Here is a 17,379-nt window from a genome sequence, read left to right as displayed (position 1 = left end):
TGTTGAGGTAGTCCTGTTGCAGTGTACAGGCTGTGTCTGCAATGTGTAGAGGTAGTCCAGTTGCAGTGTACAGGCTGTGTCTGCAGTGTGTTGAGGTAGTCCTGTTGCAGTGTACAGGCTGTGTCAGCAGTGTGTTGAGGTAGTCCTGTTGCTGTGTACAGGCTGTGTCTGCAGTGTGTTGAGGTAGTCCTGTTGCAGTGTATAGGCTGTGTCTGCAGTGTGTTGAGGTAGTCCTGTTGCAGTGTACAGGCTGTGTCCGCAGTGTGTTGAGGTAGTCCTGTTGCAGTGTACAGGTTGTGTCTGCAGTATATTGAGGTAGTCCTGTTGCAGTGTACAGGCTGTGTCTGCAGTGTGTTGAGGTAGTCCTGTTGCAGTGTATTGGCTGTGTCTGCATTGTGTTGAGGTAGTCCTGTTGCAGTGTACAGGCTGTGTCTGCAGTGTGTTGAGGTAGTCCTGTTGCAGTGTACAGGCTGTGTCTGCAGTGTGTTGAGGTAGTCCTGTTGCAGTGTACAGGTTGTGTCTGCAGTATATTGAGGTAGTCCTGTTGCAGTGTACAGGCTGTGTCTGCAGTGTGTTGAGGTAGTCCTGTTGCAGTGTATAGGCTGTGTCTGCATTGTGTTGAGGTAGTCCTGTTGCAGTGTACAGGCTGTGTCTGCAGTGTGTTGAGGTAGTCCTGTTGCAGTGTACAGGCTGTGTCTGCAGCATATTGAGGTAGTCCTGTTGCAGTGTACAGGCTGTGTCTGCAGTGTGTTGAGGTAGTCCTGTTGCAGTGTTCAGGCTGTGTCTGCAGTGTGGTTTGTGCTTGTTTTGGTGATGTCATCTGCATATGAGACAATATATGTGGGTGGTTGGGGTGGGTTAATATTATATATGTATAGGTTGAAGAGTGTGGGTGGGAGATCTGAGTGCTGTGCAGCTCTGATGGGGAAATTTCGTGTTGGTGATGGGTTGGCCGAGAATGTAACATGTGCTTTGTCTACCAGGCAAGTAAAAGGCAAGCCAGCGCTTGGTGTTCTCCATGTTTGTGTTCTGTATTTAGGTGATAGTTTACGTTGGGGGACGGCATCAAAGGCTTTACTAATATTTGTTGTGAGTAGTGTGCGTTGTGCGGGTAGAATGATAAGGTGTAACGCAGGACCCACATATATATGTTTGTGGGTCCTGGTGTAACGAGCAAAATTAGTAGGTAAAGAATACGTGTTACTAGTATTGTTGGCCAGCTTGTAACACATACGGTACGTAGTCTATGTATACACAACGAGATATGTAAAAAAAAAAATAGAGATAAATATTCTTAATAGAAATGAATATTCTGATGTTATCCAAAATATTAGCCATTTATTACAGAAAAATCAATTTTATAGGGTACTAGTTATGGTGGTGGTGGTGGTGGTGGGATATTCGCCCCGGCCCAGAGGCCGAGGCACGGGCAAACTGGAGCCCGTTAGGGGTCATGCCAAAATGGCATAGACAGACTAACGAGGAGGCGGGTATCGGGTTACCACCCGTATCAAAGTGGGGAGAGGGACCCCCGCAATCAGAGCGGGGGCGTCCCGCAGGTCCTCCCCGGACCAAACAAAAGTGCGGGCCAAGCAGGATCGGAAGGCATGCGTCACCGGACACCGCAGGACATAATGTAGGAGAGGCTCCTCCTCCAACTCCAGACAAAAGTTGCATGGGTCTGGCCGGGCTAGAGCTGTCTGCCTGTAGCACAGGAAGCCCAGACGCAACCGAGGAATGTGGACCAGGACAGCATTGGGAACATCAGGCAGTGGTGGCAGAGGCTCACAGCGGGTAGCCGCCGCGTACCAAGTAGCAGAATGAGAGCCTTCTGCCACACAAACCTGATGCTCCTCCCGGGCCCACCGCATGACAGTGGACCTGAGCGGCTGAAGGATCTGATGCGTCCCGCTCGGGAGGACAAATGACACCTCCCGGAGCGAGGACGCCAGCCGCGCCGCCTGATCCGCATGCTCATTACCTTCGAGTCCTACATGGCCTGGTACCCAGTGGAGGGTCACCGACCCCCCGGCACTGACAACTCTGGCCGCACATACATGAATTGAGGATAGGAGGAGGGGGTTGTCCCCCAGGGATCCGGAATGGACAGCCTGAATCACTGAAAGTGAGTCAGAATGTACCACCACGTGGGTGGAGGCATGCTGGCTTGCATGCCGCAGTGCCCCCAATATTGCCACAAGCTCCGTCTGAAAGACAGACACACCCTGTGTGACGCGCCACGATACCACCACAACCCCGCATACGAAGGCTGCCCCTGCAGCCCCGTCGGCAGAGACCGAGCCATCGGTATAGTAGTCTGCGGATGCTGGGCGCCGCAGAGCCTCAATCCGCGCCAAGGCCTCCTGCCGAAGGAGAGCAGGGACAGCATTTCGCCCTCCGCCAGCAGTCGGAACGATGACTTGAATAGGCGGAGACGTCCAGGGCGGTGGCTCAATGTAGCCCACACAGGGCGTGTCAGGCTCCTCGCAAATACCAGTGGCCGCTCCCAGCTCATGCAGCGCGGCAACCAAACCACGGACCCATTCCCTGCGCGGGCAAGGATCAGGCGGCCGCAAAAGAAGCCGCTTAAACAGGGCCGAGACCGGGAGCTGGAGTCTGTGCTGCACAAGCTGCAAGATGACCGCAGCAGCACAGAGCACGACCCTACCCCGAAGCGAGGGGAGGCCGCACTCCAGACGGAGATTGACTAGACGTGTCCACATGGGGGCATGAAGCATTGTCCTCATTGCATCATTCTGAACCACTTCCAGCGAGGTGGCTATCTGAGGGGCCAAGCCTGTCATGCAGATAGCACTGAAGTCGATGACCGACCGGATGGCATGAATATAGAAGGTTCTGAGGACCTCAAAATAGGCCCCCAGGCTCTTCCGGGAAAGGAAGCGGAGAGCCGCCATCCGAGATCGAGCCCTCTCCCTCAGGTATCTAACATGACAGGCGAATTTCAGCCCCGAGTCCATCCAGACCCCCAGGTATTTGTGGGTCGTCACACGGGCTAGAGGGTGTCCTCCCAACAGCATCGGGAAGGCCGGCGGGCTGAGGGCAAAAGGCATATACCGGGTCTTCGCCATATCTACCTTCAGCCCCAGCTCCGCTGACCGTCGATAGAGCCGCGAGAGGGCCTCATTGGCCTGTGTGTAGCATTCTCTCCTTGAAAAGACTAGAACCAGGTCATCCGCATAAGCAAGGAGCGTGACCCCCCCGGCCATACTCCACATCCAACAACCCTTCAACGAGAATGTTGAAAATGATAGGGCTCAGCACACTGCCCTGCGGCGTGCCATTTGGATGGGAGTATGCCGGGGAAAAACTACCTTGAAAGTGGACGCTGGCAGCCCTGTCAAGGAAGAAATCCTGGACCCACAATAGCAGCCTGCCCCCGATCCCTCGAGCCACAAGGGCGCTCAAGATGACTAACGGATTAGCCAGCTCGAACGCCTTCTCGAGATCAAGAAAGACAGCCATTCCCACTCGACCCCGAAGCTCCCCGAGGAATGATGCCAGACATTGTGCAGCATTACGTTTCTGGTGATATGCAAAAATCCTCGGGTGTAACGGCCCCAGACGCCACGACAGCCGTGCCCGCACCACCCTCTCAGCTGTCTTGCCAATACAACTGAGGAGGGAGATGGGGCGCATGGCACCTGGGTCGTTTGGCTTCGGGATGGGGTGGATAACAGCCGTCTTCCATGACCGCGGCAAACGCCCCTCAGACCAGGAGAGATTGAGCAGATCCAGCAACCACGCCTTACCACAATCCCCCGCATGCGCAAGGATGGAATACGTAAGGCCGTCGAGGCCCGGAGCAGTGTCAGCCCTGCGCCGCAGAGCCGCCAGGAGCTCGCCCACCGTGATGGGGCAGTCAGCCTCATCAGGTTGGGAGCAAGCCTCCCGGACGGCCGCAGCACGAGAGTCCGACAACCCCTCCAGAGTGGCCCCGACGGACCGCGGGAGATTGTGGGAAGCAGAGCGATCCGCAAAGTGCTTAGCCAATTGGTCAGCCTCTGAGACCGGGTCAGGGTGTGAAGGCGGACGAGAGGGGCGAGGGTTGGTGAAGGATCGCAGCCTCCTCCACATCTCTCTGAGAGTGGTGTGAGCGCCCAGAGTCCGGCACCACCGAACCAACGCCTCCTCCCGAATGCGACGCTTTTCAACCAGCACGTGTCGCGACACAGCCTCTAAGCGCCTGCGCAGAGGTGAGCCGCGACGCCGTCGGTAATTGCGGCGCGCCGCATTCAGCCGCCTATTCAGCTCTCTGACCCGGTCGCAGTAAAACCATCCGTCTCGGTAAACCCTTGCGGACCGCCGCTTCTGGGGAATTGCCTCCGAAGCGGCCTGCCCAAAGACGCTGGCCACCAGATCCGCAAAACTCTCCAAGTCTGAGGGGTGGTGGGACGAGGAGAAAAGACGGACGAGGGCACGCTCAAAAGCCACCCAGTCTGCCCTCTCCACATCCCACCTATGTGGCGGCTCGGGGGGAGGGAGGCAAGCCAACCCCAACTCCACCACAATAGCATAGTGGTCACTCATCAGTGTGGGGTGTATGGACCAACATGCCGAACCCATAAGCGGATCCGACACGAACGTCAGGTCCAGACGCCCCCCCCTAACATGAGTGGGTCCTGATGGGTCCGTCAGCAAGGACACACCAGCCACCTCCTCTAACACCAGTGCAATGTGCCGTCCTGCCTCATTAGACCTCTGCGGGGACTGCAGGAGGTCATGGTGCGCGTTGAAGTCGCCCCCTATAAGCACAGGCTCCCTGGTAGCCTGGGAGAACAAGTCCCCCAACTCCAGGGCTGCACTGGCACCACGGTAGATGTTGTGCACTGTAAGGGACGACTCAGCAAGTTGAAGACGCACACCATGAACCTCAACATCAGTTCCACAGAATGGAGCAGGCTCACAAACTGTGGAAGCGATGTGGTCCTGGACAAGGATGGCACAACCCCTAGTCTCACCTCGCACATGGGGGAGATGAGTGGTGTATCCCTGCAGCCGGAAAGGGGACCTCTCCCCCAGCAGAGTCTCCTGCAGCATAAACACATGCGGCCGGTCACGAGCAGCAATCTCCTGGAGGAGTGGGAGCTTGCTCATCGCGCCGACGCAGTTCCACTGCAAGACTCTGATGGGGTTGGGGATGCTCTGTCTGGGGAGAGGCAGAGTCGCGCAACCGCCCCCTCTCGCGACACATGGGGCGACCAGAGGGACGCCCGCGAGACCACGGGGGAACGTGGTCTCGGACTGTTCCGCTCTCCCTCCGACGCCCTCCTCACACGAGGGTCGCGGCTCTCCCTGCGGCCCCTGTCTCTGGCCCTGCTCCGCACCTCCTCGGGAGTCGGGGTTGACTGGCTCCCCTGGGCCTCGGCGGGCACCTGTGTCACCTGTGGCTCTCCCTGGGGCTGCCGCAGCATGGGTGAGTCCTGGGGTTGCTGCGCCAGCGCCACCCCACCACCGACCTTGGCCAGTACCCCTGAGACCAGCGCCTGCGCCGCACCCAGCAGCTCCTCCTTGGGGCAGGTGAGGGGAAGTGCATTTGCCAGGAGGCCTACGATGCCGATCATCATTTCCCCCATGGCTTGGAGGACAAACCCAGGGTCGGTTGATCCTTTCACCTGTGACTGAGGTTGAGGGGAGGGCACAGGAGGAGCAGGAGGCCTGGGACGAGGAACCCTCTGTGGTTTGGGTTGACCCGTCGGCGGGGGGGCGTGCACCTCCGCCACCGTCGAGACGGCGACTGCCGCACCTGGCAGTGGCGGGAAGTCCTCGTTGGTTACCACAGGTGAGGCGGCGTTTGTCGGAGCACGGCGTTGTTGGCCCCAAACAAAGGTTCCTGGAGGAGCCGGCATGGCCAAGGACGCTTGCTGCTCCTGCACCCAAGAGACCTGGGACTCCCGTCCCTGCTCCACCCTGCGCACTCGGGCAGGACAGGCTGGGTGCCATGCATGGTGAGCACCTTGACAGTTGGGGCACCGGGATCGTACCGTTTCCTTTGCCTTGAATTTCTCGAGGCACTGCGTGGTATCGTGCGCCCCGCTGCACATCCCGCAGACTATCGGCCTGTTGCATGATGATCTGTGGTGTCCTTAGCGCTGACACCTGTAGCATCTCAATGGTTCCGGGGTGTAGGGACGGAGCCAGTAGGTCCCCCAGTTGCCGAGGTCGAGAGAGGGGACGAGGGGGCCCCGCAGGGTCACCTGCACCTGCATTGTCTCCTCGCGTGTCCACTGGTGTTGACACCGCTCCGCTTCCTCCACGAGATCGTGCCGCTTGAGGATCTCGAGCGGCATGCGGCGCGGGTACCCCATCACCACAGCCCTTGTAGTTTGCCCGCCTGGCGATAGTTCCGCTAATCGGACTTCCGGTGCCTCGTCCTCCGCCACAAGCTTCAGTTGGCGGTGAGCCGTCTCCGTTTGTGGGATGAGGACGCAAGAGTCGTCCCTCCCAAAGCGATTCACCACCGTCAGATCCGGGAAGCGACGCTCCAGGGCTGCCACAGCGTCGTAAGACGTGGCGAAACCCTCCTGTTGGGGCACCCTGAAGGCTGGGAAGACAGAGTGAGGCGGGGACGGTGCCTTCACCGATACCGATGGACGTGCAGGTGGTGTGAACTGAGCCGGAGCAGGCACAGAAAAATCCCCCCCAGCATGAGCCCGCCGCTGACGGCGGCCACCACGTTCCACCAGGACAAAATCACCGTCCGCATCCCTAACAGACTCAGGCACACCCCCAGATCCAGCCGCAGATGTAGGAGGCAAGGCAGGGCGCGACTGACAAGGGGCACAAGATGGTGGATTTGTAGGCTGGATGCCCTCCATCTCATCTGTGTTGCTACGGAGCACTTTGCGCCGAGGTGCAGAGGCAGGAGGGGGAGTACCCGAAGCAGAAGATCCACCGGCATGGCCAACTCTCACAGTATTGGCTGGAGGCGGGCCACCTGATCCAGAAGCCGTGCTGCTCCCAGACCCATGTCGAGATCGCTTCCCAGACATCTGCAGAGACGACTTGCCAGGATTAGTGGACGGAACTGGTATCTTCGAAGCAAGCCTGGGATCACGGGAAGCCGGCGGAGTCTTCAACGGCCCCTTTGGCGAGGGTGCCGTACGGCCTGCCATAGCTGGCGGCCGATACACACACACAGGCACACTCACAAGCACTTGTACAATCACCCAGAACGCAGGAAGGAGCCTACCTACAATAGCGGTTACTGTCCCCCTGCTAGCAGAGGACGAGACAGCCCTACTATTGCCCCGAAGGACTTTCCTAACCCTATCCCTATCGAGTTTTTGGCCCGCCCTGCGGCTTCCTATAACCACCCCTCTAAGGGGCCTCCTTGTGAACCAGGCCTGCGCCTGGAATCCGCGGAGTTCGGCTTCGTACCACTCTAAACAGGGGTCTCTAGGGCCAGAAAGGAAATATAGGAGAAGGCAAAAAGAACCACAGCAGGGCGAGTACACACAAGTGCGTGTACCCCGATACACTACTGTGACTGAAGACCAAGGCGTGGTCTGAGAAATGGCGGCAAGCAACAACAACAGCAACACCTCAAGCACTGGCGTGATACAAAAGGGCAGAGCAGCTCGATCAACGGCGAACCGGAGAGCTGTTACCCTTGTTGTAGTCAGGAACAGGAGATGTTGTCGGTGTGGAGGCAGGCAGCAGAGTGACTAGTTATGAGATGAAATCGTTAATATTTCAAGAACACATCATAAATTGACTGTTTTCTGGAGGTGTATGCAAATATTTAAACAAAACCGAAAGGCTTTTGTAAACCTTGTATTCGCCTGACGAAGTAATATTTAATACATTATATTAGACCAGAGTACATGGCTGTTGTACAGTATATATTGTGTTACTTTTTGTTATTACATAAACAAATTCTGTGCTGCTGAGCTGTGAAGGCGAGTTTAAGGACTGGATTAGAAGAGATTCTGAAAATGTTGCAGTATCTCTTGCCTAGCGATTTATCTTTCACACTGCACCTCATTATCCTTTTGTTATTGATGCAACTATATCAGCACTAAAGGTCTATAAATAACATACAAGAGACTTAAATGTATTCTGCCAAATAAATCGCTAAAAAAGACGTGCAAGGAAGCTTGCTATAGAACCAAAATATTAGGTAGAGTAGTAAAGTGGTTAATGAAGGCTATATCTAACCCCTCCAGTTTAAAAAGTCTTATTTAAGGTGAATATAATCGTCTGATGATGGACGAAATTATATATAAAGTACGTCACTAGATTATATGAATTTTTAAAAGAAAATGGGATTAAGTGTTTATAACAGAAAACCAAATATTTTAAGGGTTGACGAAGCTAACGATGGACTTTTTTTTTTTTTTCTTAGTGACATGGTCGTGTTACCTTTTCATTAGCAATTTATTTAGCATAATTAAACTTAGCTTTCAGTAGCATATATACTATCAAAACTCTTAAGGAAACAGGACCATCTTACTTTTCAGTACTTTTTTTTCCAAGCTCTTCTTGAGAATTTTAAGTATCTCCTCCGGACACAGCTCGGCTGTATGTACAAACTCTTGAACAACTTCAGTGTCATAACTCCTTGCATTAATTTAATACAAGCACAAGGTCGGGCCACCTGGAGTCCTAGTAGAGTGACTGTGGACAAAGAGAAATTCCACAAGCCCAAGGATAATTGGCTGCCTTGTGAACTTATATCTCACTTCATGACAAAGTTGGAGACAACAGATCATCACCAAATCACATATATTGTGATGGGTCTGTAGAGGACACCAAGTCTAGATGTGGGCTGTTCATTATGGAGTATGAGTCACCCACTCAGCATAAGGACATTATCATTAAAAAAAAAAAAAAAACTCCCTAACTCTCTTTCTTCCACAAGGGCAAAACTATATTCGATAGAAGAGGGACTAGGATGTGTTGTGTCTTTATCTAAGGATGTTTACTTCTTTGTGGACAGTCAAGGAGCTCTGTATGAATTACTGTCTACTACTCCTACAGACTGTGATATTGTCAATATATGTCCATCAACCATCTGGTGTACTGAAAGCACAGGTCATAAAGTACACTTCAAATGGGTTCCTTCCCATATAGGGATACCCTTCAACGAAAAGGCTGACGACCTATGATAGCTCGGAAGGCTCTGCTTTTGGCCTATGACTCTCCTGATATATCTGCTGAATATAGCTATACTACTGTCAAAATCGTGATCAACTCCCTTGTTAGCCAAGCTATTACTAGACAGCTTAATGATAGCACAGCAAGTGGCAGCACTAGCTCTGTTCACTATGTAAATGTGGCTCAAAAGACTGATGTAACATATGGTCAAAGAGGTGGACTTCATGACGCTGTTGTCGTGAGAGACGGAGGCCATCTTAGAATTTTTTTTAAAATCGAAATTACCCTTATCAGTGACACTTTTTCCAAACCTAAATTATCAAAACTTAATCTAACCCTATTTATGCTAACCTAACCTACTTTATGCTAACCTAACCTACTTTATGCTAACCTAACCTACTTTATGCCAGCCTAACCTATTTTATGCTAACCTAATCTGCTTTATGTTAACCTAACCTACTTTATGCTAACCTGACCTACTTTATGCTAACCTGACCTACTTTATGCTAACCTGACCTACTTTATGCTAACCTGACCTACTTTATGCTAACCTAACCTGCTTTATGTTAACCTAACCTACTTTATGCTAACCTAACCTACTTTATGCTAACCTAACCTACTTTATGCTAACCTAACCTACTCTATACTAACCTAATATACTTCATGCTAACCTGACCTTCCTTATCCTTTACGTAATAATATTTTCATTGTTCATTGATGAATCTTTTTCCAACTTGACAACGCACTTCTGTACACCTTTACTAAGTCACTATAAGTCTGTCTCAGGAAAGACGAGGGTAGAATATCGTCTATTTTACTCCAAAGTCACTGTCAAAGGGCGAAGGCATCTGATTTAACGACCTGTGGGAATACAAGCTGGCCAGGGACAAGGCCTGAGGGCAAGAGGCACACACACACACACACACACACACACACACACACACACACACACACACACACACACACACACACACACACACACAATGAATGAATGGGTATAAGTGACCAGCTATGCTCACAGGTCAATATGAACTGTGGTTCCTGTTTTTGGATGCAACTTTTTGTTGTTGTTTTTTTTTTGAGTTACAAAGCGCTAAAAATAAACGAAAAATTTTGGACCAGTTATTCGTTGTATATTTAGATTTAATAGCATATTATTCCTTTTATATTACTTTCTTTTTTTTTGAGCTTGATTCGCCTGTCATCAAGAATCTGTAAGGTCAATCAGAGCTGGATATCCATATTCTCATTTCATCAACGGACTTACAAGGTACGTACTTATTATACATGTCATCAAAATATAGATACCTTTATAAGCAATATAGCTTGGTGCATTCATGTTATGTGTTGGTGTGGTGTGGTGTTGTGTTGTGTTGTGGTGTCGCACGTTGTGTTGTGTTGTGTTGTTGTGTCGCACGTTGTGTTGTGTTGTGTTATGTTGTGGTGTGGTGTCGCACGTTGTGTTGTGTTGTATTGATGTCGTACACTGTGTTGTGTTGTGTTGTGTCGTGGTGTCGCACACTGTGTTGTGTTGTGTTGTGTTGTTGTGTCGCACGTTGTGTTGTGTTGTGTTGTGTTGTTGTGTCGCACGTTGTGTTTTGTTGTGTTGTGTTATGTTGTGGTGTGATGTCGCACGTTGTGTTGTGTTGTATTGATGTCGTACGCTGTGTTGTGTTGTGTTGTGCCGCACGCTGTGTTGTGTTCAGTTGTGGTGTCGCACGTTGTGTTGTGTTGTGTTATGTTGTGTTGTGTTGTGTTATGTTGTGTTGTGTTATGTTGTGTTGTGTTATGTTGTTTTGTGTTGTGTTATGTTGTGGTCAGGCTTGGGTCCGAGTACATGGACTCGTACTCGTACTCGTACTTAAGTACACAATATAATGTACTTGTACTCGGGTTTAAAATTTCCGTAGTACTTGTACTTGTATTTGTACTCGGACTCAAAGTACTCGACAATTTTACGAGTACTTTTGAGTACAACCATGATATATAAAAGTGGTGAGGGTAACAATGGTGTGTCCTTGGAGAGACCAGGTGGCCTGGGTTGGTGAGTCAATGAGGTCAAGTGGTATTACAGCCACGCCCACTAACTCCTGATAAGCTACTTTTAATATGTTAGCACCTTGGTACTAATTGCAAGGAGTGAAAAACAATTACCTGGACATTATATACCTACATACACACAATAAACTGCTGAAAGCAACTGTGGTTAAATCAGTAAAATGTACTCGTACTTGGATTCGAGTACAGCACAAATGTACTCGTACTTGGACTCGTGTTCAGCTATAAAACGGAGTACTTGTACTTGTACTTGGATTCGTGATACCGTAATGTAATCGTACTTGAACTCGAGTACAGAAAAATGTACTTGACCCCAAGCCTGGTTGTGGTGTGGTGTCGCACGTTGTGTTGTGTTGTATTGTGATGTCACACGTTGTGTTGTGTTGTGCTGTGGTGTCGCACGTTGTGTTATGTTGTATTGTGATGTCACACGTTGTGTTGTGTTGTGCTGTGGTGTCGCACGTTGTGTTGTGTTGTGTTGTGTTGTGTTGTGTTATGTTGTGTTGTGTTGTGTTGTGTTGTGTTATGTTGTGTTGTGTTGTATTGTGATGTCACACGTTGTGTTGTGTTGTGTTGTGTTGTACTGTGATGTCACACGTTGTGTTGTGTTGTGTTGTGTTGTATTGTGATGTCACACGTTGTGTTGTGTTGTGCTGTGGTGTCGCACGTTGTGTTGTGTTGTGTTGTGTTATGTTGTGTTGTGTTATGTTGTGTTGTGTTGTGTTACGTTGTGGTGTGGTGTCGCACGTTGTGTTGTGTTGTATTGTGATGTCGCACGTTGTGTTGTGTTGTATTGTGATGTCGCACGTTGTGTTGTGTTGTGTTGTTGTGTCGCACGTTCTGTTGTGTTGTGTTATGTTGTGGTGTGGTGTCGCACATTGCGTTGTGTTGTATTGTGATGTCGCACGTTGTGTTGTGATGTGTCGTGGTGTCGCACGTTGTGTTGTGTTGTGTTATGTTGTGGTGTGGTGTCGCACGTTGTGTTGTGTTGTATTGTGATGTCGCACGTTGTGTTGTGATGTGTCGTGGTGTCGCACGTTGTGTTGTGTTCAGTTGTGGTGTCGCACGTTGTGTTGTGTTGTGTTGTGGTGTCGCACGTTGTGTTGTGTTCAGTTGTGGTGTCGCACGTTGTGTTGTGTTGTGTTGTTGTGTTGCACATTGTGTTGTGTTGTATTGTGATGTCGCACGTGGTGGACAGCATGGACACGTTTATGGCATGTCTTCGCAGAATTGTTGCATCATTTTATGAGAGAGGTGAAGTTCTGAATTTGGATCACATTTTAGCGAAGGTAAAGGAGGATATTAATTTTAAGGGATCAAGAGCAAGCCTTCACAGACTCCTGAGAAAGAATGGATATACTTTCAAGAAATCAGATAAAGGACGACAAATTCTGATGGAACGACGTGATATTGCTTTGGCACGAGCAGTTTATCTAAGAAAAATACAAGAAAACAGAGAATCAATCAACCCACGGCAAGAGATTTACATAGATGAGACTTGGGTTAATCAAAACGAGAGTGTCAATAAATGCTGGACAACTTCAGATGGAAAATTAGGCCCGAAGATCAAAAGTGGCAGAGGATCCAGATTTATCATTATTCACACAGGCGGAGAGGATGGATTCGTGCGTGGAGGTTTGAACATGTTCAAATCTCAGAATGGTAACAGAGGAGATTACCACCAATCAATGAATCACCACACTTTCAAAGCATGGTTCGAAGACCAGTTACTCCCAAACATCCCACCCCATTCACTGCTCATTCTGGACAACGCTTCGTACCACTGTAAGATCCTCAATAAAGCACCAACGCAGGCTTCCCGTAAAAATGAAATAATAGAATGGCTGAGGGAGAACAACGTTCAACACAACCTACAACACTCCAAGCTAGAGCTGCTAGATCTGGTGGAAAGAAACAAAGACAGGCAAGAGTATGAAATAGACACTATCGCAAAAGACCAAGGACATGAGGTTTTACGACTTCCGCCCTACCACTGCGATTTAAATCCAATAGAACTTATATGGGCTCAAGTGAAAGATGAAGTAAGAAAAAGGAATTCCAATAATAATCAGACAATGCGTGTGGTGGAGAAAATCACAAGAAATGCAGTGAGGAAAGTGACACCAGAAAACTGGCAAAAATGTATGGAGCATACGAGAAAGCTAGAACAGGAATATATCAGAAATGACATTGTGCGCAATCACATGGTCGAAGATTTCGTCATTAACGTGGCGAATGATTCCAACAGTGAAGAAGAAGGTTTAGATGAGGGAGACATGAATATCGAGAGATAGATAGACAGATAGAGAGAGAGAGAGAGAGAGAGAGAGAGAGAGAGAGAGAGAGAGAGAGAGAGAGAGAGAGAGAGAGAGAGAGAGATTGTATTTTCAATGGAAATTTTAGAATACAATGAATATTTATCAAGGAAATGCTACTGTTGATCATTCGATCAGTAAAACTATTGTAAATCAGTATAAGAACATAAGAACATAAGAAGAGAGGATAACTGCAGTAGGCCGGTTGGCCCATGCTAGGCAGCTCCTAGAAGAGTAACTGAACTACTAGAATGAGATAAGGATAGCAAAGAAGAAGGCTCTCCCCCGCCCTCCAAACCCTCCAGCCGAAGCCGGCAGGAAAAAGTCAGAAAGAACACCACGCCGTATAGAAAAACTGGCGTGGACATTTTACAGGAAAGTGTGAAAGGAGAATAGAGACTATCATAGTGTAACCTGAAAAGAAATTTTTTTTCTTTGAATTAGTATTGGTTATAAGATTTTCTTTATTCTATATCCACCTCTTATTTGTCATATGCTTATCTAGCCTATGCTTGAAACTCTCAATGGAAGAGGCAGCAACTACTTTACTAGGTAGCTTATTCCATTCGTCTACTACTCTATTACCAAACCAATTTCTACCGATTTCCTTCCTGAAACGGAATTTTTCTAGTTTGAAACCATTATTTCTAGTTCTATCCTGTATGCTCACTTTAAGTACCTTGCTAATATCTCCCTTATTTATACCATTCATCCACTTAAACACCTCAATTAAGTCTCCCCTTACTCTACGCCTCTCTAGCGAATGCAGACTTAGTCTTTTCAGTCTGTCTTCATATGACAGGTTCCGGACGTCATGTATCATTTTAGTCATTCTTCTCTGTACATTTTCTAACGAATTAATATCCATTCTATAGTAAGGACACCAGAATTGTACTGTGTAGTCTAAATGTGGCCTTACTATTGCAAGATAAAGTTTCAGTATTACTTTAGATGATCTATTGCTCACGCTTCTCGAAATAAATCCTAGGACCCTATTTGCTTAATTTCTCACATTAATGCACTGTTGCCTAGGTTTAAGGTCGTTACTAATCATAACTCCTAGATCTCTCTCGCATTCCGATTTGCTAATTTCTTTGTTATCTAAGCTGTATTTAGTATCTCCAATGGTCTTGCCTACGTTAAGTACTTTACATTTTTCAACGTTAAATTCCATTTGCCAAGTTTTAGACCATTTGGACAATGTATCGAGGTCATTTTGTAAGTAATGGCAATCGTCAGTCGAGTTAATGATACGCCCTATTTTAGTATCGTCGGCAAATTTGCTGATTCTGCTATTGACTCCTAAGTCTAGATCATTTATATATATGATAAATAATAAGGGACCGAGTACTGAACCCTGTGGTACACCGCTACTTACTAATCCCCAGTCCGACTTAGTTCCATTTATTAATACTCTCTGCTTTCGTCCATTCAGCCAGGATTCTATCCATTTTAAGATATCGCCGTCTATGCCGTGTGCTCGAACCTTTCTAACTAACCTTTCGTGTGGGACTCTATCAAAAGCTTTACTAAAGTCCAGATAAATAACATCGTAAGCTTTATCGCTATCTACTGCCTCATAGACCTCCGAGTAGAATGACAACAAATTTGTGAGGCAGGATCGTCCTTGCCTGAATCCGTGCTGACTTTCGTTTATAAGATTAAATCTTTCTAAGTGTTCTCTAATCCTATTTGCCAAAATTGACTCTAACATTTTTCCTACTATTGACGTTAGACTTATCGGACGATAATTCGACGCAGCTGATTTATCACCCTTTTTAAAGATGGGCACTACGTTTGCGGTTTTCCACGCCTCTGGAACTTCTCCTGAACTTAAAGAGTCATTAAATAACGTTAAAAGTGGCTGACTTAATTCTTCTTTGGTTTCTTTTATAAGTTTTGCATATATATCGTCCGGACCTGGTGATTTTTGAGGTTTTAACTTATTAATTTCTTTCAATACGTCCTCCTTACTAATGGTTATTTTCCTAAGAATATTTTCCGTATTCTCATGGTAAATATTTGCTGCTTGAGGGACCAGGCTTAGATTTTCCTTGGTGAATACTGATATGAAATAATTATTTAGGATGGAGCACATTTCTTTATCTTCACTGGTAATGTCACCTGATTCTGTTCTGAGTGGTCCTATCCTATCTTTATTTTTCGTTCGGTACATTTGATAAAAACCCTTGGGGTTTTCTTTTGATTCACTTGCAACCTTAATTTCATAACTTCTCTTTGCTTTTCTTATCTCCCTCTTTACTTCTCTATTTAAAATTGTGTACCGGTTACGTAAGTGTTCCTCTCCACGTTTTATTTTTCTATATATTCCTTTCCTTTGGCCTATGAGAGATTTTAATCTGTTGTTTAACCATCTTGGTTCTGAATTGTTAGTTCTAAACGGTTTTAAAGGAATATATCTATCTTGGCCTCCGTGTATTATATTTATTAACTCGTTATACTTCTCACTGGTCGAACGTCTGTTTGGTACTGGAGCTGAGTTAATTTCCGTCACGTGGACTACATTCCTATCTACCACCTCCCCCCTCACAGACACCTGACGGACATCCCCAGGTGCTTCCTGCGCCTGACCTATGACCTGGGGATCCCCACTGACCTGACATTCCCTCAAATAGCTAATCTCCCTGTGGAATACCGTTCGAAAATAAGCTCTTAAGCCATCGAAATCTCCTAGACGAAAATTAGGAATGGTGGAGGTATTTTCAGTGGAACAGACATCCCAAATAAATTTGAACTTGATTTCTTCATGATCGCTATTACCAAGTCGTCCACCAACCTCTATATCGCTAATGATATTTTCTTTATTAGCTAAAACCAAATCTAGTATATTATTACCTCTGGTGGGCTCCCTGATATACTGATAAAGGAAATTATCCTGTACTACCTCTAGAAATTCCTCTGACTCTGCATCTCCTGTCTGATTTCTCCAATCTATCCTTGGCAGATTAAGGTCCCCAACAATTATTACTAAGTGTGACACTTTCCTAATTTCCTCCCAGAGGTATTTACTATCAGCTCTACTTAATTTAGGAGATCTGTAAATTGCTCCTAAGACTAATTTCTCCCTATTGTTACTAATTTCAACCCAGACACTTTCTGTGTCCCTATTTACTTTAACGTCTGCTTTATTGTAACAGTTTAATGAATCCTTTACATAAATAGCTACCCCTCCCCCCTTTCTTCCCTGACGGTTTGACACAAAAATATTATAGCCTTTTATCTGATATTCTGCTAAAAATTCTCGAGTGTCTGTATTCATCCAAGTTTCACTAATAACGGCAATGTCTATTTTCTCTGTACAAATTAAAACCCTCAGTTCATCCATTTTATTACGTAAACTCCGGCTGTTTGTGTAGTACACTTTCAGATTATTACGAGTAGTTATGCCTTTACCTTGGCATTTACTGTTATTTATTTTATTACTAACTGGGAAACTCTTTACTTTACTAATATAACAATTTTTTGTACTATCGCTTATCGCCCTTCTATCATCGCTTGTTCTATAATCTATCATCGCCTGCTCAATTTGAGGTGCCTGAGTGGATGTATCTACACTATTGGTTGAACTTTTGTTTTTAATTTTGCAAGTATTGATGCATCTATCCAAACATGGTAATAATGATTTCTGACTGTAGTTGCTGCATCTTCCTGTACACCTACTTCTCAATCTCGAAAAAATCCCTCCGACTCCCTATCTATCATTCCAGCTAAAACAGTAACTCCTTGCCTGCTAAGATGAGTCCCATCCCAACTATACAAGGCACTTCGTCCATAAAACCGGTCCCAGCTGTCTATGAAAGGTATTGCATAATCTTTGCAATACCTTTCAAGGCGGCAATTAAACCCTATTGCCCTGCTCAACCATTCC

The 17,379-nt window shown here is 47.5% G+C and overlaps 1 protein-coding gene across 1 annotated transcript; it reads right to left on the bottom strand.

Annotated features, from left to right (window-relative positions):
- Positions 1–1,475: 1,475 nt before the first annotated feature.
- On the bottom strand, positions 1,476–3,089 carry LOC145411940 (uncharacterized). Its single transcript, XM_080281909.1, has one exon. The coding sequence runs from the start codon at positions 3,087–3,089 to the stop codon at positions 1,476–1,478; it is 1,614 nt and encodes a 537-aa protein (XP_080138035.1).
- Positions 3,090–17,379: the final 14,290 nt, after the last annotated feature.

This window comes from Coenobita brevimanus, chromosome 91, assembly GCF_032717465.1.
Source record: "Coenobita brevimanus isolate Jiangsu-jjx chromosome 91, ASM3271746v2, whole genome shotgun sequence".
In the NCBI taxonomy this organism is placed as follows: Eukaryota; Metazoa; Arthropoda; class Malacostraca; order Decapoda; family Coenobitidae; genus Coenobita; species Coenobita brevimanus.
The sequence above is the reverse complement of the archived record's forward strand: the minus strand, read 5'-3'. Positions and strand labels throughout refer to the sequence as shown.

Bases quoted from the DNA above. Each gene is read 5' to 3' on its own strand.
- LOC145411940 (XM_080281909.1), bottom strand. From the start codon at position 3,089: ATGGCGAAGACCCGGTATATGCCTTTTGCCCTCAGCCCGCCGGCCTTC.